This window comes from Rhipicephalus sanguineus, chromosome 7 (genome assembly GCF_013339695.2).
Source record: "Rhipicephalus sanguineus isolate Rsan-2018 chromosome 7, BIME_Rsan_1.4, whole genome shotgun sequence".
NCBI lineage: Eukaryota > Metazoa > Arthropoda > Arachnida > Ixodida > Ixodidae > Rhipicephalus > Rhipicephalus sanguineus.
Genome location: NC_051182.1, coordinates 165974154 through 165999221, shown reverse-complemented (window position 1 = coordinate 165999221; position 25068 = coordinate 165974154). Strand labels below are relative to the sequence as shown.

The following is a 25068-nucleotide window of genomic DNA, read 5'->3' as shown; positions in this document are numbered from 1 at the left end:
ACAATGGGGTTGTAAATAAGAGGGCGTCGGGCATGTAAACGGTCTGCAAACAAGCCGACTGAGTAACGGTATGGGGCAGAATGGGCACCCCCTTCAGATGATCGGGGGGGGGGGGGGGGGGGGCTGCCCCCCTCGCGCGGTCGCCTATGCTCCAGGAATATGCAAAGAAGCAAGGTGACGGTTACCGCTGCGAGACAAAAAACCTCCCGAAAGTTAACTCTTTTAGCGTGTACACACTAAATAAAAAGAAAAGGGCGTATTTGGAGAGTATTTCTGTCCCACAACGACAACACCTGCATCGCGTCTTTCAAAAAAAACGCAAGCAGGGCGAATGCCAATGATCGTTGCAGGATAGAAAAGACTTCCCAACGGGCGCAAATTGTTCTAGGAGTGCATCAAGAATGTCATCTCACACTTGATAGCGAGCACGCCGCTCGTGTCTGGCATGTATCGGGCGCGAACGAAAGGCGAGTGAGACGATTATTGTCGTGTGGCGGTAATACGCCCCTAATACTTCAAGAGTGTTTTTGAAAACTGCACTGGCTATTTTTTCTTTCGAGAACGCTGCGTCATCCCGATAAAGCTTGCTCGCAGTCAGGGGCGTAGCCAGAAATTTTTTTCGGGGGGGGGGGGGGTTCAACCTTACTTTATGTATGTTCGTGCGTGCGTTTGTATCTGTGCGTGTATATATACGCAAGCAAAACTGAAAAATTTTGGGGGGGGGGGGGGTTTGAACCCCCACTTGGCTACGCCCCTGCTCGCAGTGGCCGCGCCAGGATTTTTTACCGGGGGAGGAGGGTACCCACGACAATGGAGTTCCTTCAGGGGGGCAGAGAGGCTGTGAAACTAGGCGCTGTGTTTTGAATATATTTACTCTTGGGGGAAGAGGGGGGGGGGGTGAGGCGGAAACCTTAGGGGGGGCAGCTGCCTCCCCCCACGCCCCCCGCTGGCGCCGCCTGTGTGTGCTTGTGACGTGGAAGCACAGGGCACACAGCGTCAGAAAAAGACGCACAAGGCAGATGACGATTACTGTTGGCGTCAAGATAAGCCACAAACAACATTCAGGTGACAAGAGTATGAAGTTGGGCATGTTGGTAATGCATAACTGATCGCTCGTCTTCGTCCCCCTCTCTTGTCCTGTGTCAAATTTTGCGCTACGTGATCAGTTAAACATTCAGGTAACAGATGTGAATTGCAAGAAAGATTCACCCTCTTTGAGGCATATGCATTCCAAAACAACAATAATCTGTATGCCTTGAGAATATTTCCATTTTATCAGTGCTTTTCTTGCAATCAGCATCTAGATATGGCATTTCAGAAACCTCGCTACATTATTGTACATCTTGGGAGTTTTACATATTATTTCACATGCTACACCAACTGATGTTCACATAATTATTGTCTCAGTGTTTTGTATGTACAATTCGATTGTTCAAACAAGACGGAAGTTCAGGGGAAGACAGAGACTTGAAGAGATGAACAAAATCCTTGAACAGGAAGTGTTGCTGGAGCCAACGTTTCTACAAGTGGACTTGTCTTCGTCAAGGCAGAATTTGCCAGTGAGTCGATGTCCAGCCGACATTTCACTCACAAATGTTCAACATATAACTATTGCTCAAGTGGGTTTACAAGTGGGTTTACAACATCCATTATTGTTTTACTACATACAGATCTTATTCCTGATTATTATGATGCACTGATTTATTTTGAAACTCTCTCAGTTTAGGCAAATTCTGGCTCCCAAAATGGCACAGGGAATGTTTGATATTTTAAAAACTACATCTTCTTCTAGAAAAATAATTGCATATCTGAAATTAGCGCATAAATATACATAAGCTCAGCAAGTTTCATAAAAATTGATCAATAATTTAAAGGGACACTGAAGAGAAAAAGAAATTTTCTCATATTAGTAAATTACTCTTTCACAATTCCAAAATTACCACACTTGCCGCAAGTAGATGCTTGGCGAGCAGGAAAATGCGCAAAAATAAAATACGGGCGGCGATGCCATCTTCAAATTCCTGCACCGAACTTTGCGACGTCTTAGATTTTGACGCCATCTACTAGGCCCTACCTAGTTCCTAACCAGTAAAAATGTAGTACATTGTCCTCTGACGGAGCCATAGAGTTAACATACCAAGTTTCAGGAAATTTCGTTGAGCCAATGCCGTCAAAATACAAAAAATACACTTTGATGTCTGGGATATCACGTGCGGCAATCTCGAAGCGAAACTTGAAAATTAAGCTTTGACCTTGATATTCTCCTCTATTAATAAAAAATGTGATGGGGAAATTAATGAGATTACAGTTCTCCGAGTACAATTTATCAATCTAAACAGATTCATTGTTTCAGTTTAGTGTCCTTTTAAGAAGTTTTCAAAGAGCAGTGTCCCCCCCCTAGACCAACGTGAGCACAGTCAGAGTAACGGTATGCGAGGAAGCAATAATTTATTGAGCAAGTGAAGTGGCACAGTGTTGCCAAGCTCAGAGGACAGTAACGATGATTGGTGAAAGGGGCGTGTTGTACAGCAATTGGAAAACCTAAGTCGCACTCTCCATGATTTGCTCGAAAAAACTCGATGATGCAGACACGTTTTCTAGCGTCTGTGTGTTAACGTCCACCAGGAGAAGACACAACCGACGGCGAAACTGTGACGAGAAACAAGAACACGGGAAAATAAGTCCCTACACAAGCACACACATACACACATGTACGTAAATGCACGCGAGTTTTCAAACTGGGGCCAGTTCACTCTCCTCTCCACTTCTCAATGGCAACAAGGAATGGACGACGGTAAAGTCGGGTTCTTCTCATTCGTACTCCAGGATCTGCTTGTGGTAGAACAGTAAGTAGCTGAAAAAACAAAAGAACAAAAAAAGCGCTCTTAGAAAGTTATAGTCAAAGGTGATTATAAATACAGTTAACATCCACCCCCCATCCCCCACCCCCCACCCCCACACACACACGTTTCAACATTACAGCTGTATTTTGGTCGGAGACCAGGTTCCTCTCGATGAAAGACGAATTTATTACCAGAAAAAAACTTCCCCACATTCAAGCAAAGGCAGTGACAGAAACAGGCACGGCTGTGCACACCCACCCTTCAGAATCTAGCACATCCTGTAGACTGGCCCGCGTGATTAGGTGGTCGTCGCACTTAAACCAGTGATCCCGGTGTTGCCGCACATAAGCCGTGTAGTGGCCCGTCTCAATAGTCCCACTGTGGTTCACGACAGCAAATAGGCAATACCTGCAAAATCAAGGCTTCCTCAGGGCTGGCTGCTGCAAGACACTTAATGCTTTATATACCACAAACAAGTGGGGTTGTTAGTGGAACCTGTACAAACATAGCCAATGTCGAACCGAGCCATTTCTCTAATTTCAAATAAATATGGTGCATTTTTTGTCATCACCCATGGTGACGACGACAATGGAGTATAATTAATGGGCTACAATTCACGCTGTCTTTATCCAACTCCGCAGATTGTACACGTTACAGAAAATAAGTAACTGATCACAATTACAGTAAAAGCTCATTAATTCCAACTCAAAGGGGACTTTAAAATTGTTCTAATTAAACGGAGTTCGAATTGGGCGCTAGAATGAACAGACATTGTGCCACACTGCACAGGCAGAACAAGGTGCTGCTATAAGTTTGTGGCAGGTGATTTCATAAATTAAGTTCATGGAGCTCTAACAGCGAACAGAATTAATTGATCACTCCAGAACCAAGCACCGACAGGCATTCATGTGAGCAGTGAGCCTTAATGTCGCAATATTTCGCCATATTCGCTCGGGTAAGGTGTTGCAGGTAAGGCCAAGGAAAAGGGGGGGAAGATAGGCTCTGTAGGGACCCACCCACCCGTCTGACAGGACGGGGCTCCCTACATTGCGGTCGCATCATCTTCAGGATGAGAACTGCCATAGAAGACTGGTTACAACTTGATTTTGGAAAAAAAAGTAATTGATCACCGGTAATCAATTGCAAGAATATGTGACTGAATTACCCAGAACATTACAGTTTAGAAAAAGTAATGGATTATAATACAAAATTGCAAGAAAATGTAATCGATTACTTGTAACACGTTATGTACAACTCTGTCCCTCTGTGATGTTTCCACAGTTGTTTTTCTTTAACCACGCACTACCTACACATACCGACGGAGCATGCCTACCGTTTCTTAATAAACGAAAGAGGGGGGATTGATCGAGGGATTGCTTCTTTTGCTACACGCCACTTAGTGAAACCAACAGACAACGATGCTAAGGAAGGTATAGAGCAAATTACTACAGTCGAGCCAGAATATATCGAACTCGGATATATCGAATTATTGGCTACATCGAACAGTTGAGAAATCCCCTTGAATTTCCAATGCAAAAGTATGGGGTTGGTGTGCACGTATATCGAACTCCCGCACAGCGAAACATCCGCTATATCGAACGCTGCCCCGCGCCGAAGCCCAGAAATTGCATTTTTCCTAACAACTATTGATCATTTTTCGGCCGCGTTCTTATAAGTTCCACTCCCTCATTGCGCGCAGGTGACGAAATTGCGTTGCTCTAGTTCACTGCGCAGCGCTTGTCAGTTCACCGGTATATTTGACGCGCGGTCCGCAGGTTTTAACGCATGGGCTAGTGTTTTTCAAAGAGGCTGATTGCCGAGGGCACCAAAATGAGAATTCGAAGTGACTTCGCAGTCTTGTTGTAATGTTTGCATTCCCGTCCTTGTCTCTTCGCGCACGATGGCATGCGGGCCCGCAAAGCATGGCCTTCGAGATCCGCAATCTCGTGACGCATTTTTAGTGTTTTCGGTTTTAAAACGTTGACCTCAGAGGCTACGATTTTTTTCGCATTTTTCGCCAAAGTAGCGGCTGCCTTCTGCAAAGCCACAAGTGCCATCGGTATCGCCAACGTGTTGACAGTGGAGAAATGTTTCTTCTTGCAGCGGTGCAGCGTTGCCTCTTGCAGAATGTGTACTGTGTGTACTTCGCGCTTTGTTCTTGATAAATCGTCATTCAGGAGTCGAACTAAACATTGTCCCGCTCGTAGCGATAAAAATGATGACCGGTGCTTGAAACGACGTCAAGTAAAGCACCGTCGTGCACTGTTTCCTTACGGGCCTTGGTGCCAGGTGACGACTTCGGGCGCGTCATGATCGCCGACTACGGCGTACGGTGCGTCAGTGAATTTTGTGACTTACGTTTCCGGGCGCCGTATCAGACGGGAGTACAGCAAGTGACTTCATCGGTGCAGATAATGACGTAGCTGTTTCTGACTGCGTCGATGCCGAGATCATAGCTGACGTTGCCGGTGCTGCGGAAATGGACCTGTGCGGTTTGAAGATGCCAGCCGCCGCTGCCACCGCTAAACCCTTTACCGCGCTACAGAGCTCGCATCAGCGTTCAGCGTCGATCACCGCTGTTGTGGCGGAAGGTGCTGAATTTACTTATTTGGAAAGCTTATATAATACTGACGATGACTTCATGAATTCACGGTGCGCAAGAAGCAAGACAAGTTGACAGACTTTTTTCATGCGAAATAAAGTGCGCTAACTTGCAAAAAAAGTTCTCGCCTTGGTCTTTAGCATATGTGAGCGAATCGTAATGTTCGCGCTTTTTACGATTTCAGAAAACTGTGTCGAGGCCTGCAGTGCTTTAATTAAAGCTTTAAATACGCATATTTCGCATTTCGAATTATCGATATATCGAACTATTTCACAATCCCCTTCGAGTTCGATATATCCGGTATCGACTGTAGTACGTTTTAACTGTAGTCTCATAGGGAATTAAGACAGAAATGGAAAGGAATTAAAGCGGATGACAAATCAACCTGCAGCAGGTAGGGCACCGTAGCTGCAACCTTCAGTTAACCTACAGTTAAAGCTACAGTTTTAGCCCTACAGTTAAAACATACAAGTAATGTCCTCTGTACGTACCCGAGTTTCATTGTCTGTTGGTTTCATTAGTTCGTACCACTTCTTAATGCAAGACAAAAACAGTACTTCAAATTGATACAAGAACAGGGTAAACACTGCATACTGCTGATGCCTGGCTAACACCTCACACTTGCACGAGAATCTGAGACAGCTCTGTGGCTCACTTGTTGTCGTGGCAGGGCTGAGGAGCTGGATTGGCTGGGGTGGAAGAGGAGGCGGCCCGTGCCCCTTTGGAAGACGACGACGGAGCCCTGGGTCCCGACATGAAGGGGCTCATGTCCAGGTACTGGGGAAAGCTGATGAGCGAGGAGATCTTCTTGTGAAAGCGGGACGAATGCTCAAAGCGCTTCAGGTGAAAGCTGCACACCACGGGCAGCTGCTTCATGGTCAGCTGCTTGGTCGACTCCTGGTAGCTCTCACACCGGCCGCACCGGATCTTGGCAGAACTGCCCAGGTGCTCGGGACGGGTGAACCTGGTGACACGCAAAGAGCGTCCGCCTAATGACTCTTCCCACATTACATTATTCTGAATGACTTTTGCAGAAACTCTGCCTTAAAGGGATACTGGACAAAATTTTTGATGCCGAGATTTTCAGCCAAACTGAAAAATTGGGTGCTGAAATCGGCAGACACAACGTTCATTTCAGACAGAAACTTGTGGAAAATAATGGATTTAATGCATTTTTCACAAACTGCCATATCTAGCAGCCGCGCCATGAGCTAGCGGAGGTGATGCTTAAAGGCCAACTCCGGCGATTTTTCGAGGTCGATGGATCTCAGTGAAATTCGCTGGGTACGTTCCTTTGCACGTTTCCGTCATTTATGCCAAATTACAGGCTTGAGACATGCGCAGATTGTTTGCAAATGAATTTTAAAGATTGTCTGCAAACGCCCTCCTGGCTTCCCACAATTATTGGCAACATTGCGTCTGTGACGTCAGTGTTGGCAAGGCGGCGGAAGTGACGCAGCCGAGGGCACCGCTAACTTCGGCGCTTAGGCCGCTACAGCGAGCGTCTGCTGTGCACCAGGCCACAGACAGCGTTGGTTTGGCTGGCGCTTCGCTGGTCGTCCCGGCTGTCACAGTTTTGATACTCAGCGCCGGCGTGACCGGCATGCCTTGCACGACTTCCGGTTCGTTCGTAACAACGTCTACGTCATACGTAGACAGTACACTCGGTTGGGTTTCGGTTTCGGTGTTGCGCTTTTTTGCTTATTTAAAATTATTCTCCAATTTGCCGAGTATTTCTGCTATCGGGCCCGTAACAGGAGCGTCTCAGGAACATAAAAGCACCATTACTTTGACATGGCCAAAAAATCACCGGAGTTGGCCTTTAATGTCACTGAAAACAGGCGTGCCAACCGTGCCAGCCGTTGCCCACGCCTCTCAATCCGCTCAGCTCCCACTACGGTTCCTAGAACCACTACGAATGGCACCGGTAGCGCACAATGCTCTTGGGTGGGCTAAAGCCCCTAAATGGTGGGGAAAGTCTCAGTGCCTTTGTGTAATGGGAAAAGTGGGACGTAAAGGAGAGGTGGAGAAAGGGAAGTAGCAGGACAGGAACACGTGCACCTTGCATCCGTCGTGGTGACTTTGACATCACGGCTCGCACTGGCATGCAGCCGCCGTGCGCTGTCAATCCACCAAAAATACAGCCAACTATATTAAAAAATATGTGAAATAAACACTGTTTATCGGAACAGTCACATCTTCCGAGTAGAGTTTCAATGTCCTCGTAAACTTTTCCTATTTTTAATCAATATCCCTTTAAAGGGACATTAAAGTTGCAACACTAAGTCAATTAATTCTCTAAGAACTCCATTGGCATTAACATCACCATAATAGGTTCCTTATTACAAAAAAAAAAATTAAAGTGAAAATTTTATTTTTAAATTCAGCGCCAAAACATCAGCACCAGAATGTCATTGTGATGTCTTCATATTTTAGCCATATTGGCTCAATAAAACTTCATAAAACATTCTACGTCAATCCTCTGGTTCCTTTTAGAACACAATGTTATTTGCTTTTACGTATAAAGAATTCAAGGCCCCGAGCTGATGCCATCAAAATCTATGATGTCACAGCGAGTTGGGGCAGGAAGCTTAATGCGGCATCGGCCCCTGTATTTTCTTATCACGCGCTTCCTGGATTACCAATCATCTTCTCGAGCCAAGAGCGGGGCTTTTCAAATTTTGAACCGGTAATTTACAAGAGACAAGAGTAGAATTTCACGTGAGAAAAATCATTTTTGCCTTTAGTGCCTCTTCAGGGAAGGAATGAAATTGTTTTAGGAGTGGCACTGTGATTCCCACAAGATTCTAGCTTCAGCCTTCTGGTGGCCAATACCTATGAAGCCCTATTTTTCACACAAATATTAATGTGATCAAAAGCACAACATAAAGAGGTCATTCTTAAAATATGAGAAATAAACTAGTGTGCCACTTCACCGGTAATTCGGCACATATAGTATATTTTTTTTAATTTCGAGAGCAATGTCAGCATCCAGACGAAAGTGGGCTCAGTGTGAAGACGTAGGCAGGAGTGCACCTAACTGGGCCTGTTGGTACATGATTAAGGCGGGAACAAACAGCACTTAACACGGGACGGTGAAAGAACGACAAACGAGGACAACAGACACAGGCAGCAATATAGAAAGCCTATATGGTTTCTCAAGCAGAAATCTTCGCAGCTGCCTTGGTACTGTACTCATGTTCATGTACATCTTTTGTTCACAGGCGTTGCTCGCTGTATTGAGAATTTGACACTTAGTCATTTAATGTCCTCAGTACTTTTTCACATCCCATCATTTCTAAATACTTGCCTGAAATTGCACATCATGAAAAAAACACTTGGACATTCCCAGTGAAGTCCATCTCCACATTAACTGAAAGCTGTAGCTTGCTTATCAAGCATGGCTTCATACCAAGCAGTTAGTCATGTTTCTGAAATTCCACATGGCCTAATAATACTGTGTGTTACTGCTTTTATAGTGTAATAATGAAAGAGACAAATACTGTTACCAACAGTAAGAGCTTGTTAATTCAGATTTAACGGGACTGGAATAAATGTCCAAATTAACCGAATGCCGAATTAACTGGGGTTCATTTATTTTTAATAAAGTTCTCTCTCTCTCTCTCTCGAAAGTACCAAGAAAATAATAAACAAGTGTCTATTACATCAGTGTATTTTCATTTTTGTGATGAATATGTAAATCCAGTACTTATTTTGCATAAAAGCAGTGTAAAAGCCGTAATTTTCGTCATTCGTAACTTCGTTCACAAGGTGACCGCAGCTCAATACCACCGTGTCTTAAGCCGAAACGTGCGCTGAACCGATCCCCATTATGTACCGCCAACCCCAACACCACCACGTGCACATTACGTTAATTTTTTTGCCAGAAAAAAGGCCAGCAACTATCATTCGCCTATCACAATGTAGCAAGCGAGTTTTATGCCAGCATGTGGGCTGCGGCTGAAGCTCTTCATCTTCAACAGCTTCCACCACATTCGAGTTTTGTGACATTGTCCGCGCATTACCTGAAGTCAAAACCGTGGTCGCTAAAGACACGATCCTTGCAAGCACAAAGTTATGAAGGCACGCGCACAGCCTACGTCCAGAGTCGAAACGAAACTGCTCAGCACCGCATCTGCTGCTGAATAAACCTGGCTCGCTAATGCACAATCATGGATGGCGACTACGCACTGAAGGCGTGCGGCGAAAACAAAACTACTGCTCGCCGCAGCTTTGACCCCAGTCACTATTGAGGCGATCATAAATATATAGCCCACGCGGTTCGCGTGCACCGAATAAAACAGAAAACGAAGCAAGCGTGCTGCAGCCACTGAAGTCTTGGTCGCCAACAAGACTTCAGTCATAGTCCGAATTAATGGGGTTGCGGCAAGATATGACCAAATTAACGAAAGTTGATGCCATTAAAGAATACATATGCTTGATGGGACCAGAGAACACGTCTGAATTATCTGATTTTCTGAATTAATGGAGGTTGAATTAATGAGCTTTTACTGTACTGTGTTAAGCTAGATGCACGCCACGTCAACGTCAGAAAATAAAAGGTCAACTTGCAGTTGGCCTGTGGAAGAAAGGTATTTGTATAGCTTGTTATTGCTACAAGTTACTGCTACAGGTTATTGCTACAAGTCCTGCACAGATCAGTCTGTGCTGCTAGACAATTTTCTTTGTTGACATTCATACTACACAACGGCTACCAAGGCGAAGTGTAATAAGGTGCACACACTACAAGAACACTCATATTCACTACACTACAAGAGCACTCATATTCATATACATTACAAGAACACTCATATTCAAGGGACTTCCTTAGATTTTACGATAACCAAAAATTCCCTGGCTCACCTTTCTAGGCAGTCTAAGAGAGATGTTGGTTCCGAGTCTTCTGCCTCTGTAAAAGCAAAGGAAGAGGACTGTGAAATAACCTTCACAATGAACATTTTTTTATTCAACTTTTCTTCAAAGCAACATGCTGATTGTTCATCAAAGATAACTACTGCTGGGCGGAAAAGTTGTTAATTAGAAAAATTAATAAGTATAAAAAAACTTGACAAACTCATGCCCTATGCGAATTAGTGAAGCTTAAGCAGCTTTCATCATACTAAGCAAACAGATGCCACTGGCCTCGCAGTATGAATGCAATGCTTGAGATTTAATTTATGCACATTTGTTGCAAAGATGAACTATTGCACATCTGAATCAAGGTGCTGGTAAATTTCTTTTGTGATTGCACTGAACAAAACAAACACCACTGAATGCCTATAAAGAAATATCATTATGCAAGCTCTGTGCCCTCTAACTTTCCTAATTAATTTAGCCCAACTTAGCTAAACAATGAACTGTACAAACACCATTTGCAATGTATAAAGAAGCACCACTATACAAGTGCTTCTTCACCAAAGCTAATGTCACAGCTGCTCTTTGTACTTCTTTCTTTTTCCGATATTTTACATGCCAGAAGCTCGATATGGTAATGAGTCAGCCCCCTCAGAACGTGGCTCGGTTGGCTTCCAAGGAAAGGCTGTTCACCTGGGGAAGAATTGTGCTGCTGCTGCTGCTGTTGGTGGCTGCTCGGTCCTAAGTCTAGAGAGATGTCCCAGAACGGGTCAATGGTTGTTGACACGCCCCTACAACAGGACAAGACACAGACACAAAATTGGGATATGATAAACAGGTACCTTCCTACTCCCTTCTAGGAATGATAAAAACATGACTGACTTTTAAGAAAAAAAAAACTGTACCACCAAAGGAACAAGGATGTCACAAGAACACAGGACTGGTGCTAACTTCAAACTGTGGCTTATTGTCGAAAAAAAAAAAAAAAATTATACACATCACAAGACCAGCATCAGCTACTATCCCCTTCGCGATAATCAAGACAGGAAACGCAGAGTTATCAGGACCCCCCAAGACAGTCCCATGTGTTCTTGTGTCATCCTAGTTCCTTTAGTGCTATGGGTTTTTTTGTCTTCAAAACTAATGAACCAACGCACCCAATAAAACTATTTAGTAATGTGACTGACAAACCCGCAGTGCTATGCATGACTTCCCAAAAGTACTCCAGACTTGAACCATCAGGTAGTGTACCTTAGTATACTCATCTGGCTGGCAATGAAGACCCCTGACCATGCCCAATATTATTTGCCAATTTAAAAAGAAGAAGAATACAGCATGCTTGGTTGTGCTCCCTACTCTATTGGTTGGTCAAACTAAAACTTTATGGTAGGTTTTATTTGCACAACATTTAGAGACTGTCAGTGTTTTACACAGCTCATTTTCAATGGCACACCAGCGAAAAAAAGCCCATTCATTTTTTTTTTAACAAAAGAAAAAATTGTGTGTTCCTGCTTGGTATTGAGTATGAAGTGTCTTCAGGGGATAATGACAGCGACAAAGGGGTCATACACAACCTTTTTGTAACATCCTAAAAGGCGTCTTTAAGGGAAAACAAATGATGATGATACATTACCTCAGGAAGAATACTTATACTAATCAGCACCATTAATTAACATTAATTCTACTACGTAATATCTTCAGTGACACATTACCAACAGACGACGTATGTACTGCAAGACTGAAAAGTGAATGTTGAGCTTTGAATTAATGCCAAGTGGTTTGACTTCCAGTTGGTTTGCTCCCATCTAAAACTCCCTTCTATGAAGACATCAAGGGAGCCTGTACATTCAAACATCGTAAATATTCGTAAATATACTAACATGTTACTGGCAGAAGCATAGTTCTCCCATCTTGGCAGGGTAGAGGAAGGCTAAATAAGCTGTGTATTGAGGGAGGCACACCAAACAAATCATTGTTACGATAAAAATTTAAGTTTATTTATGCTACTTTCATTCTTGCACAGTAGTACTACACGTCTGGAACTGTAAGGCTTTCGGTAGGGGGTGGCTTTGCGGGGTGACAAGTGCACCCCTTCAGCCCCCTGCCTCCTGATGCCTCCAGTTACAGGCATAGTCTAATGAGGGCTTGTGATCACTAATGGCATCTTTGACAAATTGCACTGGTACACACCACGGTACCCTGGTGTGCCGTTCCGTCCAATCACTGTTGCACCTGGGCACCTTGGTGGAGTCTGTCGAAGATGGAGTAACATTTGCATGCGTGCACCACCCTTTCTTGCCAGCGCCAATACTACTTCTTTATTCACTTAGAAAGTCCTTGCAAGCCTCGTAAGAGGCATTGGGTAAGGAGGCATCACAATAATAAATGATCATACGTAATGCAGTGATGTGATCACCTGAAGCCACTTCGGCACAACTTCTGAAGCAGCTAAAACCTCACCTTAGAGCAGCATAACAACCTCTTGGAGCAATTACCAAGGAAAAATTTCCGAATGCAAGTATTTATCTCTAAGCTGCAGCAGTTGTACCACATGCTTACCAGGGGCGTAGCCAGAAATTTTTTTCGGGGGGGGTTCAACCATACTTTATGTATGTTCGTGCGTGCGTTTGTATGTGTGTGTATATATATACGCAAGCAAAACTGAAAAATTTCGGGGGGGGGTTTGAACCCCCCCCCCAACCCCCCCCTTGGCTACGCCCCTGATGCTTACTATGAATACCCCAAAAGATGAAATAAAGTTACTGCTCTGTTTTTCTGCGGACAGCCCTATGTTTCTTTAATCCTGTGACCTTGGGCCACCTAACATTTTCACAGAATCCATATCATATTTGTAGATGAATGCAACTTTTCCTGATGCTTTTTACTTGAAGTACTGGAAGCTCAAGCTGTGCAAATTTTCCATACATTCTCTTTACTATCCAGAAGAGCCATTCTTTGACCACTGTTGTAGCCAGGGGGGAGAAGGGAGTGGGGGGGGGGGGGGGGAGGCTCAACACCTCCCCCAACCCCTGTAATTTTTCAGTTTTGCATGTGTACACACACACACACACACACACACACACACACACACACACACACACACACACACACACACACACACACACACACACACACACAAACGTACGCAGGGACATGCGTAAAGTACAGTTGAACCCCCCTCCCCGGCTGCGCCCCTGCAAGCTATAGGCCTTCACCACGTGGTGAAGTGCCTGCTGTTAAGCTTTATGGAGAGATCAGTTAGGATGCTGGCTCATGGGTGGTTAATAAAATACGGTGTTTAATAATTGGTCCCTTGCGCCCAAAATCTAATTTCTGATCCAATAAATCTGCGGTAATAGGAGGCATTGTACTTAATTTCGACAAGTTCTCAAACACAAACTGATGCTGCGGTCGAAAAACAGAATAGAGATACCCATAAACAAGAAGCTTACATAGAAATATAGTGGACCAAATATAATACTTGGTCATTTCTTACCTGCCACTTCCAATAGCAGTTCTTTTAACAACAAGAATGATAATAATAATAATAATAATAATAATAATAATAATAATAATAATAATAATAATAATAATACCTACAAAAAAGTGGCTCGTAAGGTGCCTGTACAAAGTTCAGTCAGGTATCCAGTAGCGAGATAAAGATAAGTGAATCAAATATCGCTCGGCAACTCACTTGCAGGATTGGCACACCACGTCTGATTGCAGCCCTCCAGTGAAGATCTGATCAATGATACAGTTGCAGTGGTGCGGATTTGTGGTGGACATTCCGTTGGTGCCTGAAGTGCAACCATCACACTTCACTGGCACCAATGCGCACTGAACAAGCCTGTCACACTCTGCACTGCTATTTTTACAATTGTGTCTCGGCACGTTGGCAAACTTTCATGACAATGTAACACAATGCGTGCGTTCTGCTGCGAAGGAATAAGAAACCAGCCCTGCTTGTATTGTGCCATGCTTTACATACTACCCTATGTACATGAACATAATGAGAGTGTATTTTGTTACTTGTGTGCGCTACAGTACCCACCTTTATATAAATGTACTGCTGGAAGCAACAGTGCCCAGAACACACGATTTGTGAAAAAGACGAGTTCTCATTTAGCCTGAGAACATAGCCTCGATAAAAGTTTGAGTGAAGTTGTTGCTGTGGCCTGCACAGTTTTCCATTAACTTAGAAATGTCTTGCGTCAACAGAACAGAAACTTGTATCTGCCACGGAGTCCGTGTCATGGGATATTTTGGGCCTGAGAGTATAGTACATACCTTGATGACCATTGTGCGTAAAAACAGCCACTGTCCTCAAGTGCATCATTAGTGCTATGACTGCCCAACAGCATTAGTAAGGATAAGAAGCTGTGACCATAAGGTCTTAAGACATCAGTCATACAAGCTTACTTCGAGTTGGTCAACTCTGCATGACAATTTGTGCACGAGCAACCCACAATCGAATACAAGTTTCCCTTAAAATTTTGACATCTCAACTACTTTGGTCATTTTGGAGCACGCAGCCATTGCAGTGACATGAAATGCTGTCCCGCAAGCTGACCTTTGCAATGCCGGTGTAGCACATCCAGCGTAGCAATGAAGAATTCGTGGGCATCTTGCTGTTCATAGCCGGCCAAGTGGCGAGCATGGGTCCAGACCAAGTGGAGTAGCCGGTACGGAATGTGGGGGCTCGACTTGCCACAGTAGAACTGCAGAGACCATGCGAAAATTCAGCAAAGTGCAACTCACCCACAAGTGAACGTCTGAACGAAAAATGAGCACCGTATTGGTCTGCTCAGATACCCCACACTAAGGAGGCAAATGCGTGGGCAACCCGCAATCGGAGTGGAAGGTGCAGCATCTCAACCTAATGCTGTAGCGATATCTGAACAGTTGGAACAGCTAGGGTGCCACCAAGGTACCCTAGGGTACCTTGATGCATATCAAGGTGCACATCAAGGTACCCTAGGGTGAAAGCTTCTGTGGCACCACAGCGCAGCCAGCGTGGAAAGCCACGAGGTAAACATGTGTGTGCAACATAAAGAAATTATGGCCTCCAGCTCGGACACATGTGAATGTAGTCACAGCCCTTTAACGCTACATGCCCACAATACACCAGCAGTGAAAAAGGCAAACACATCACATCGTGAATTATGCACTGTCGCATCGCGGCGCACATAACATGCATGCTACATCGTGAAAAAACATAGCAACAACTCTTTGTGTTGTCTGAACAAATACAATTGCAAAACTAAAAAATATTGCAAACGTACTGAGAGATCGACGTTTTTACAAGAGATCTAATTTCATACACCATGACTGCCGGTAAAAATGTGTTCCAACCCAAAGATGTGAATTGCTGTGGTGCCATGAATCAAAACAATTTCGCAGCTGTCGGTGGCGAGTGCCAAAACAAACCACTGATCTAAATAAGAATGATGAAACACTGTCGTCCATGTGAGATGGGTTAAAGCAAACGATGATTTAACGATTTATTTCCTGCTGTGACTGCAGAGACAAAGTGCAAAGAGCGAATTTTCACCAAGGAGGACAGCATGGTTGCCGCCACGATGTTGCACAATCACGTCGTATCATGCAGGAACGAGCGCTCCTCTTGGCTCCCCAACACTTTGAACCAACAGAAGTTGGGAACACTTTCAGTCGTACGGTTGCACTATGTCCGTACCAAGTGAATGTGGTTGGGGCCACCCAAACATGCTGCCCCTTCAGAGCACTCTAGAGTGCTTGAATGTGATTACCTGAGTACACTTAAGATTTACAGAGAAACATGTTCGGCACTCCTACACCATTGAAAAAGAAAGTGCAACCACGCACCATCGGACAGTGCCTACAGTTGGCGTCTGTAATAGTAACATAAGGTGGCTACGATATAATTCAGAATGGAAAGGACAGGACATGCAAATGCTTTAGGGAGGCTTCAGTACTTAGAGGCTGATATAACGAAAGTTTAGTTTAAATACAGTATGATGCAAATCACAGCATCCAATAATGCTAATACAGGTACCATACTTCTGAGATGCATGGATAAAATGAAGATGTCAGAATCACTGCTGTGTCCCCTTCTTTAAAAGCAACAAAATATTTAGAATAATAATAAATGTTGGGGTTTAACATCCCAAAACCCCGTTATGTTGATGAGGGTCGCTGTAGTGGAGGGCTCTGGAAATTTTAACCACCTGGGGTTCTTTAACGTGCTAAGTACACGGACCTCAAGCACTTTCGCCTCCATTGAAAATGCGGCCACGATTTGATCCTGCGACCTGCGGGTCAGCAGTCGAGTACAATAACCACTAGACCACCGTGACGGGTCAAAATACTGAGAACCTCTTTTCGTTCTGCACATTAGGTATGCAAACAAATGTAAATAAATGTCTGTTAATATGCTAGCACAGGCATTGGTAACAGTCATTCTGCACTAGTGACTGAGGCATCACCTCTTGGAAAAGCCTTGACATTTCGCAGACAAGGCACATGGATGGATCATCGCGGAACTGGCAGACGTGCCGGTCAGCCAGGAAGTAATCGCGCAGCAGTGGGGTGTGTGTCAGAGCTTGCACAATGCAGTTCATGAAGCATGTGTTCCCGAGGTTGATCAGCCCCCGCAGGCCTGGTGAGAAAAAGAAAGACAAGACATGCAGAACAACACTGAGCATTTTTCATGTTACAGACAGGGCTAATTGGCTTTCCATGATGTAAATGCATAGCGCAGAAACATTTTAAGGACAAGAGGATCACGACAAACACTGTTGTTTCCCTTTTTTTCTTGTCCTTTGTCTTTGTGCTATCAGATCGTGTCAGAGCATTTCCACTTTCAGATGTGTTGCCACATGGACGTTATACATCAAACCCAATCAAACACACCAACCCGCCGTGATGTCATATATTTTGACGGCATCCTGCTAGGGTCTACATAATTATTCCACAGAACTGATTTGCAATAATTATTATCAGTAAAAATCAATTAACATTTGTGTTCTAAAGGAGCCAGAGACATAACACAGCAAGCTTTGGAAAACAATCGGGAAATTTCAAGCTTCAGGTAATTTTGATAAGGTAATGTGGCCAAAATACAAAAGACTAAAATCTATGATGCCACACTGATGAAAAGTCATTTGGCTCCCTAGGAAGTGTCAGTGGAGCCTGGTGGAGTGTGATGTCACACTGACACCACACTCCACACACCTCCAGCACCTGAATGTCACATTGACGTTCAGGTGCAGACATTCAGGTGCTGAAGTTAGGGTGTGAAATTCAAGGGTGAAACATTGTACTCCAATTTCTGTTCTTACAATGAGCCTATAATCATGAAATTAATAACAATATATTTCTCAATGAATCATTTATTACGCTGAACAGACTCAGTGTTTCCCATTGGTGTCCCTTCAAAGCAACGAAATAAAAACACAGACCTATGTAGGAGTTGTTAGCAATGCGCTTTCTCCTTGGATTTCTGCGAAGCAAGTCCAGCTCGAAGTTGCTGGGTTCCCAGTGCTGGTAATACTCTTGGAGACCTGCATTCGAGACAGCTTCATGTGCAACCATTCCTAAAGCTGATGTGTTCCTGAACAGGGAGGCAGTTGCATGACTCACAGAATGCTGCCGCTTGACAGTCATTCAAATTTGTTTTGAATAGGCGTTGCTTCACATGAACTCACACCACCTTTATGCTGCAACCTCCATAATGCGGAGGTTTCGAGTTAAATTCCCACTGGCAGCAAGCTGCATTGCCGATCAATTTCGTTTCCATTTATTCCATAATTGCTATAAGTCAATTAAAAAAACTACAAATAATGTCCACTGTGCTTTCCTTGCCTTCATATGCTTGTGCCTAACCGAAATGACTGCTCAATCAATCAATCAATCAATCAATCAATCAATCAATCAATCAATCAATCAATCAATCAATCAATCAATCCAATCAATCATTTTAACCATCGGGGTTTGCAGGCTACAGAAGGGAGAAGCATATTACAGACCAAAATAAAAAAACACTCGATACAATAATAAGAAGAAAACTTGAACAATCAATACATTTATACAAGATTGTTAATAATATTACAAAAGCTATAAATGTAACATTAACAAGTGTAACATTCATTCAAGACAATGACAGTAAGTGTTGTTGATAATGACAATAAGCATAATTTCTGTAGAAAACGGCAAGTAGAAAAGCAATACTGAAGCATTCGAAAGTTATCATGGAGCAACACGGGTACTAGCCAATGATTGATCTACCACAACTTTGGTTTCATGAACTTACACCTCTGTAATTAAAAATGTACAGCTAACTGTGCTCACAGTGAACAGGACTGACAACTTAGCTGATGCATTTATCACAACCAATACTATAAAAAAAAAAAGAAGCAGAGGATGCTGTTTAGTGTTGCTAACAGTGACAAATTTGCTAAGTAGCAATATTCACCTTTATGACAACTCCACCTTTCTAGTGTCTTACCAGCTATTTAGTAACATACTAAATAGCAAGTAAACTGCCTGGTTAATGCTTGTCTGGGAATTTCAATCAAGTTTTGACTTTTGGCCCCATTTTATCCCAGGGAAGATATATTAGTCTTCTTTGTTACTTCTAAAGACATACCAAAGTGCTTATTACGTAGTTGGGCCTGCCTGGTTGCATCGAAACCACTATTTTCTGAAGTGGTGTCAGATCTTGAGATCTGACACCACTTCAGAAAACACTGTCACCATTTTGGACACATCATTTCAGAAAATGTTCCGTTTACTTTATTTTTCACAGAAGTTAGTTTAAAGCTATAGATTCAAAAGCCAGAAGTCCAGGGACAAATAAAATAAAAGAGCAAACTCCTAGCAAGCCATCATCATCTCCAAAATTTTGGCTACTTTCCATTAAATATGGAGTGTTCTTGGCCACCGTCTGCTGAAATTATCCAGAAAAAAGTAAGTTACCAACATTGATACTATCATTACACTCTAGACATCTGCAAGAGAGAGCTAACCTTTATATTTCAATTTGAAAGGGTTCAGTGAAGCACACGAGTGCCTGTACATTCATTCAAGAGAAAAATGTAGAATTCTGCAATTAAGAGGCACAAACCAAATATGTGCCTCTTAAAAACTACAATTTGTTTTCGCTTTCTCATGCCTGTAACATAATTGGCAGACCTTTTATATCCAGTTAATAAATGTACACCACTTATTTTCACACTGCACATAACTATCCATAACTCTACTAGCGTCACTGGTGGAACTATGACACAGATAGATGAATGAATGAATGAACAAATAAATAGATAAATAAACACACAAATAAATAAATAAATAAATGTAATTCATACATGTCACCTGATAATCATGCTAAAGTTGTGCATTGCATAATATTTTTGGACTGATTATTTCTTGCGCAATATGTTTGGCAATCTAAGTAACAGGTCAACAATAAGGCAAATAATTTATCGTAATGCCCCGTATAAAAGAAAGCAAGCATTCACTAAAACACTCGATATATGAGACCATAAACAACAATTAGGAGAAAAGATTACAATTCTTATCTTACCAAGTAGCCTGGCACAACGACGGCGATGCTTACGGGCCATGGCTTCAAGTTCACGGTCGTACACATAGTCGGCACACGTGAAGCAGTACACCACTCCGTACGAAATATCAACAGCTGAAAAGTTAGGCAACAGAAAAAAGTTCCTCTTAGTGCACTTCCAGCAGTTTCACAGGTTCGCTATATTAGGAATAACTCCTCCTGGCCCCATCACACTTTCAATATACAGGCCAACATTTATTTACTAATTTGCTTGCTCACTCACAACTCCCGATTGGCAGCGATAGTTATTTTTCTCTTTATCTAATAATTACTAAGCTTCACTTAATAAACTACAAATAACGCCCCCATGCTTTTCTTGGGTTCATTGTCTGTTGGCTTTATAAGGTAGCATCCAATGCAAATAAGCTGGCCTGTCGATTTATTCTCCTAATTTTGTTCATTGCACTAAGAGGAGCCAGATCAACATTTACACATCTTCCATATTTTGGCGATATGATATTTAAAAAGTACCACATAAATTACAATGCACTTCTGAGGCTTTCATAAATAAAAAAAGGTTGGGGGAGGGGGGGCTCTTGGAAGTCTATGGAAGAAAACATGTTTACTCCCGTAAATCATGAAGACAACCATGGGTAGCGTGTAGGCTAGCTTTTGGCCATTGTCAATAGAGCATATTCTGGTCCTCCCTCGTGATGACTTTTGTTGACAAGAGTGCTTACCTAACAGATGCTGATTGGCACGGGCATGCTCGTGAATGTGCCGGTTCCCATAGCAGCCAAAGTAGACACACTGGAGACATGCGTGAAGCCTAGGACCTCTTGCATGGCAAGTGTGGCAAGTGCACAGCTGGGCCTGCACATTACATGTTCAGAAGCGTAGAAATGCAGCCTCGCTAGTACAACGTACAGTAAGTAATAATAATAATAATAGTAATAATTGCTGGGGTTTCGCGAGCCAAGACTGCAATATGATTATGAGGGATACCATAGTGGGGGACTCTAGATTAATTGTGACCACCTGGGGTTCTTTAAAGGGCCCCTCACCAGGTTTGACAATTTTGAGCTAACGAGCGCAATGCATACACTGGGCGTCCACGATCACGTCTGCCAAAATTTGCGACGCTACGCGCCGCGGAAATGGGTCAAATTTCAAGGTGAACGCTGCTTGCCCTTCCTCTCGCGGGCGCGCGCTTTAGAGAATGAGGGGATGACGTACATGAGAAAATGGCCCTACGTAGATGGTAGTGCTGTCACGTCGCTCCTCTACGTAGACGACTGTGCTCTGGCGTCGCCAACAGTAGCACGTGACGCTGCGATAATTATTTGACACGACATGTGTAGTTTGTGTAATTTGTTGCTTGAATAGATTTATAAAACTTGAGAGAAATAATGAGACACACAAAGGGAATGTGTGCGTCTTTTTCATTTTTTTTTCGTAAATTGCAGCGACATGCGGGACTAATGTGCCTCCCTTTCCCATGCGTTCGTGTCCCCGCGGTTAGCGCATCGAGCAGGTGCCAGCCCTGGAAACGAAAGTAATGTTCTAGCGCGTTCGAGCACTCATTATGCTCGTTTATTCTACGGCGTCCAAGGAACGTTAATGCGGCACTGGCTCATGATACCGCCACTCTCGTGCCCGTACAAATGTCTCAACTTTCATACCCGTCCCGCAGAGACAGGCAGTACACCACAGAGAACGCCGACAAAATGCCCATGGCCGCTACATAAAAAAAAAGGTAGCGGCCGTGCAACGCCGCTCGCGTGCTCCGGCTGGCTCGGGCACGTCATGCGCATGTAACCATGGATGCGCATGACGTGTTCATGCGTATGTGTCAAGTGAAGAGGGCAGGGAAGGGATTTGGCTTGCGAAGGCTACACGGGGCGAGTGGCAAGGGTTCGAAACCCGCCTCCTCGCATCATGGTTTCGCGCCGCTACAAATTATTGTTTTTCTCAGCTCGTAAGGAACCGATTTGAAAAATTCTTGCGGCATACTGCTCTTCATTCGGCACACAACAACTTCCAGCGTCTAACTAAAATTTGCTATGTGGCCTGGTGAGGGGCCCTTCAACGTGCACCTAAGTCTAAGCACACAGGTGTTCTCGCATTTCACCCCCATTAAAATGCGGCCACTGTTGTTGGGAATCAAACCCACACCCCTGAGCTTAGTACTTACTTGCTAAGCTACTATGGCAGGTAACATACAAGTGCCAAATAAAAACACATGGACAAAGGGATCTGTACATGTGTTCTCCCTCTGTGTTTTTTGTCTTGTTCTTGCTGCTTTACTTGCAGTACCAACACTCAGGCCCCAGTCTTAAACACTGACAAACAACAATAACAATACAATGCCTTACACTCTAGAATTTATTCATTTTGGAATGAGATGCAGTTAAGAGGCATTAATGTCAAAATCACATATTGGAAAAACATGCCACGTAAATGAATCGTGCCTTATGGCATCACACCTTTATGTCCAAGGCTATTCCTGGAAATTTGCCTGAAATTTCCGGTGGCAGCTTCAGTTACATTGTAATGTGCACGTATGCAACCTATAAAATACTGAAAGTATGAAACAGTGAAAGAAAAACTTAGCACAACAGTTGTCAATGCTGAGGGCAGGAAAGCTGATCCCACACAATGACATGCCCAGTTTGGTAATTTACATGTACTGCTCATCTAGACCAGATGCAAACGCTACCAAGAAACGAACGCCATGCAGTGCCATGCGCTAAAGGAGCTTAATATGCCTTGCTTTTCAATTGCGCAAGCTGTAAATTTTGGCAAGAGATTAGCGTAATCATCGATTGATCAAACGCCCTCACACCGATACGCTACAAAGATAAAACACATATCTGGGGACGCTGAACTACGCAGTTTCACGAGAGCTAAACCCGTAGGCAGGTCTCGGCATCGCAATTCGACCGCACGCACTAATCAACCATGTTTGCTTTGTTTGAGAGAGAACTGTGACGAGAAAAAGAAACAAAAAACATACATGACATGGAGCGCTTGTTTACGCAACTTCTTTCTTTCTTTCGCGAGCCTGAACTTGACCTTGCGCTCTTTTTGTTTCTTTTTATTTTGTAAAGGTTGAGCGGGTTCGTTCTACGCTTAAAGCTAGCCGAATCGACTAGCACTGACTAGCATGCGACTACGGAAGGAACAGTCGTTCGTCGGAAATGCCGGCACTGAGTCGCCTTCACTGAACGCCGTAAGAGAAGACGACATCGATAATTTCGCGATATTCAGGGTTCGCGCACAGCAATAACAAGACCGCCGAGACAGTGCTGCGTTCGACGGAAATGCGTGCGTTAATGCGATGGAATCGCATCTGGACCAACTAGCTTGCTGGTGTTAAACCGATCGAACGTCTCGGAGAGACAGCGCGATTGAACGCTGCTTTTGTCATGGAAACAAGGGGGGTCCATGTCGCGTCATCGCCCACCTTTTTCACACGGGCCTCCTTCGAGACGCAGCAAACGAAGTAAGAGTGGATGAGCCGGTAGGCTTGAGTGCCTTTGGTTTCCTTGAGAGTTGTCAGATGCGGACAGCCATGTGCGCTCATCTTTGGTCGTCGCCGACACAGTCCCTGCGGGCGCGGACAGCTGTTTTTAATTCTCGGCGACTCGTAGCTTCGTTCCGAGGCGCGCAAAGGCGCAGAGCCGACGTTTGTGCACGGTGGCGACGTTAGCCGCTAGGCACTACGCGAGCCGGGCAACAAAAGAGAAGAGGCCGGTCCCGATCCCCTACCTGGCTGGAAAAGTGAGACGCCGGCTCGCGCGATCGCAGCTTCGGTTTTTATGTTGTTGTCCCTTTAACATTCTCTGCGTGCTCTGGACTTCTGTATCAACTGATGCCTGAAATGCCGTTGAGCCGTTGAGTGTTACGTCCTGCCACCTGACGGAGTTCCCCATTGCAGCTATGGCCTGATCAGAACGACGCAATGTCCAGCATCTTTCCCTAGATTTCTCATCAAACACGAGAATTTACTGTCGGCGACGACAACACGAGTGATGCAAAAAAAAAAAAATCACATGATGACGTCATCACGACGTCACAGATGCCAATCTTGTGACGTCAAGTTTACGTTATATCACTTGACTCCGAGATGGCTTTTCCCTTCGAGTCGCCCTAGGCCACGGTGTTACCCTAGGCAAATGCATTCTACTTAAACAGGTCTGGTCTGGTCCCATCCCCTTTGTGTCCCAACTGTAACGAACCCGAAAATATCGACCATTATCTACTAAGATGACACCGTTTTAAAAATCAAAGGAAAAAATGCTTCGAAATTCCCAAGCAACCACAGATATCCCTCAGGAATCCAGTATATATCCGTTTCGGATGTAATGGATATCCACTGGAGCTTAATCGGAGGCCCGACAGATGTTGAAAAAAACATTTTTGCAGATTCACAGGATATTCAGAACGAAATCCTATCGTGGACATATTATGGACCTTACACGTATGTTGTGCCTGAAATTAACGTACAGTGCTCACAGGTTGAAACAAGCACAAAGCAACACTCAAATAAGGAAGAGACACGTACACAGGAAGGGCGTCTACGTGTCTGTTCCTTACTCGAGCATTCTTTTACATTTGTTCAGATGCCCAAGTTAAGTTATCACCAACTAGCCCAAGTGTCGAATTAAGTGCATTATGTTGCTACAAATGCAGCTGCCAAAAGTAATATTGCCTCTGATATGAGGGTTAAAGTTGAATTTACACCAATACGACACGTACTGAAGATGCTAGAAATGAAATTGTACTCATAACTTAGCTTTAAATTGCATAGTTTCAACCTGTGAGCGCTGAACAATGCCTAAGTGTGTAGGAAAGCATAAGGGTGCGGGCCCAGAGCGACTCACCAAGGAATGCAATTGATACCCAAGTGCACTCAGGCAAGTAAATTATATATATATTTAAAGATAAATAAAATACAAAACAAAACAATGCAAATACAATACAAAACAATGCACAGGCATTGCGTGTAAACGCAAGGCAGTGACATTTTCATAGGTCTTCAGTAATGTTGTGCAGGGTTTTTAAATGAAGTAGAAGGCCAGCAGAAGATGCATATACTAGTTCTTATTTCAGTCATTTGGTCTGCCATATGTGCAGTTACACAACTAAACTGTTTACTGGCAAGTAGGTCATATTGCTACATGCATATTGCCAGCCTTTCGAACAATGTGCGTGTGCGCCGGACG

At 43.9% G+C, this 25068-nt stretch overlaps 1 protein-coding gene across 1 annotated transcript; it reads right to left on the bottom strand.

Annotated features, from left to right (window-relative positions):
- Positions 1 to 2423: 2423 nt before the first annotated feature.
- On the bottom strand, positions 2424 to 23630 carry LOC119400487 (ubiquitin carboxyl-terminal hydrolase 22). Its single transcript, XM_037667545.2, has 12 exons — positions 23307 to 23630; positions 20581 to 20713; positions 19862 to 19975; positions 17739 to 17840; positions 16764 to 16936; positions 14870 to 15017; positions 13994 to 14096; positions 10993 to 11090; positions 10309 to 10354; positions 6101 to 6409; positions 3102 to 3251; positions 2424 to 2854 (listed from the first exon to the last, which is right to left on the bottom strand). The coding sequence occupies exons 1-12, from the start codon at positions 23424 to 23426 to the stop codon at positions 2812 to 2814; spliced, it is 1539 nt and encodes a 512-aa protein (XP_037523473.1). The 5' UTR covers positions 23427 to 23630; the 3' UTR covers positions 2424 to 2811.
- Positions 23631 to 25068: the final 1438 nt, after the last annotated feature.

What these genes read in the sequence shown, in the direction of transcription:
- LOC119400487 (XM_037667545.2), bottom strand. Translation starts at nt 23,426, where the DNA reads ATGAGCGCACATGGCTGTCCGCATCTGACAACTCTCAAGGAAACCAAA. An exon ending in GTGGTGTGCCAATCCTGCAA is followed by an intron (nt 11,091 to 13,993) that starts GTGAGTTGCCGA and finishes GTCCTGTTGTAG; the next exon opens with GGGCGTGTCAACAACCATTG. An exon ending in GATGTGCTAGATTCTGAAGG is followed by an intron (nt 2,855 to 3,101) that starts GTGGGTGTGCAC and finishes TTGTTTTTTCAG; the next exon opens with CTACTTACTGTTCTACCACA.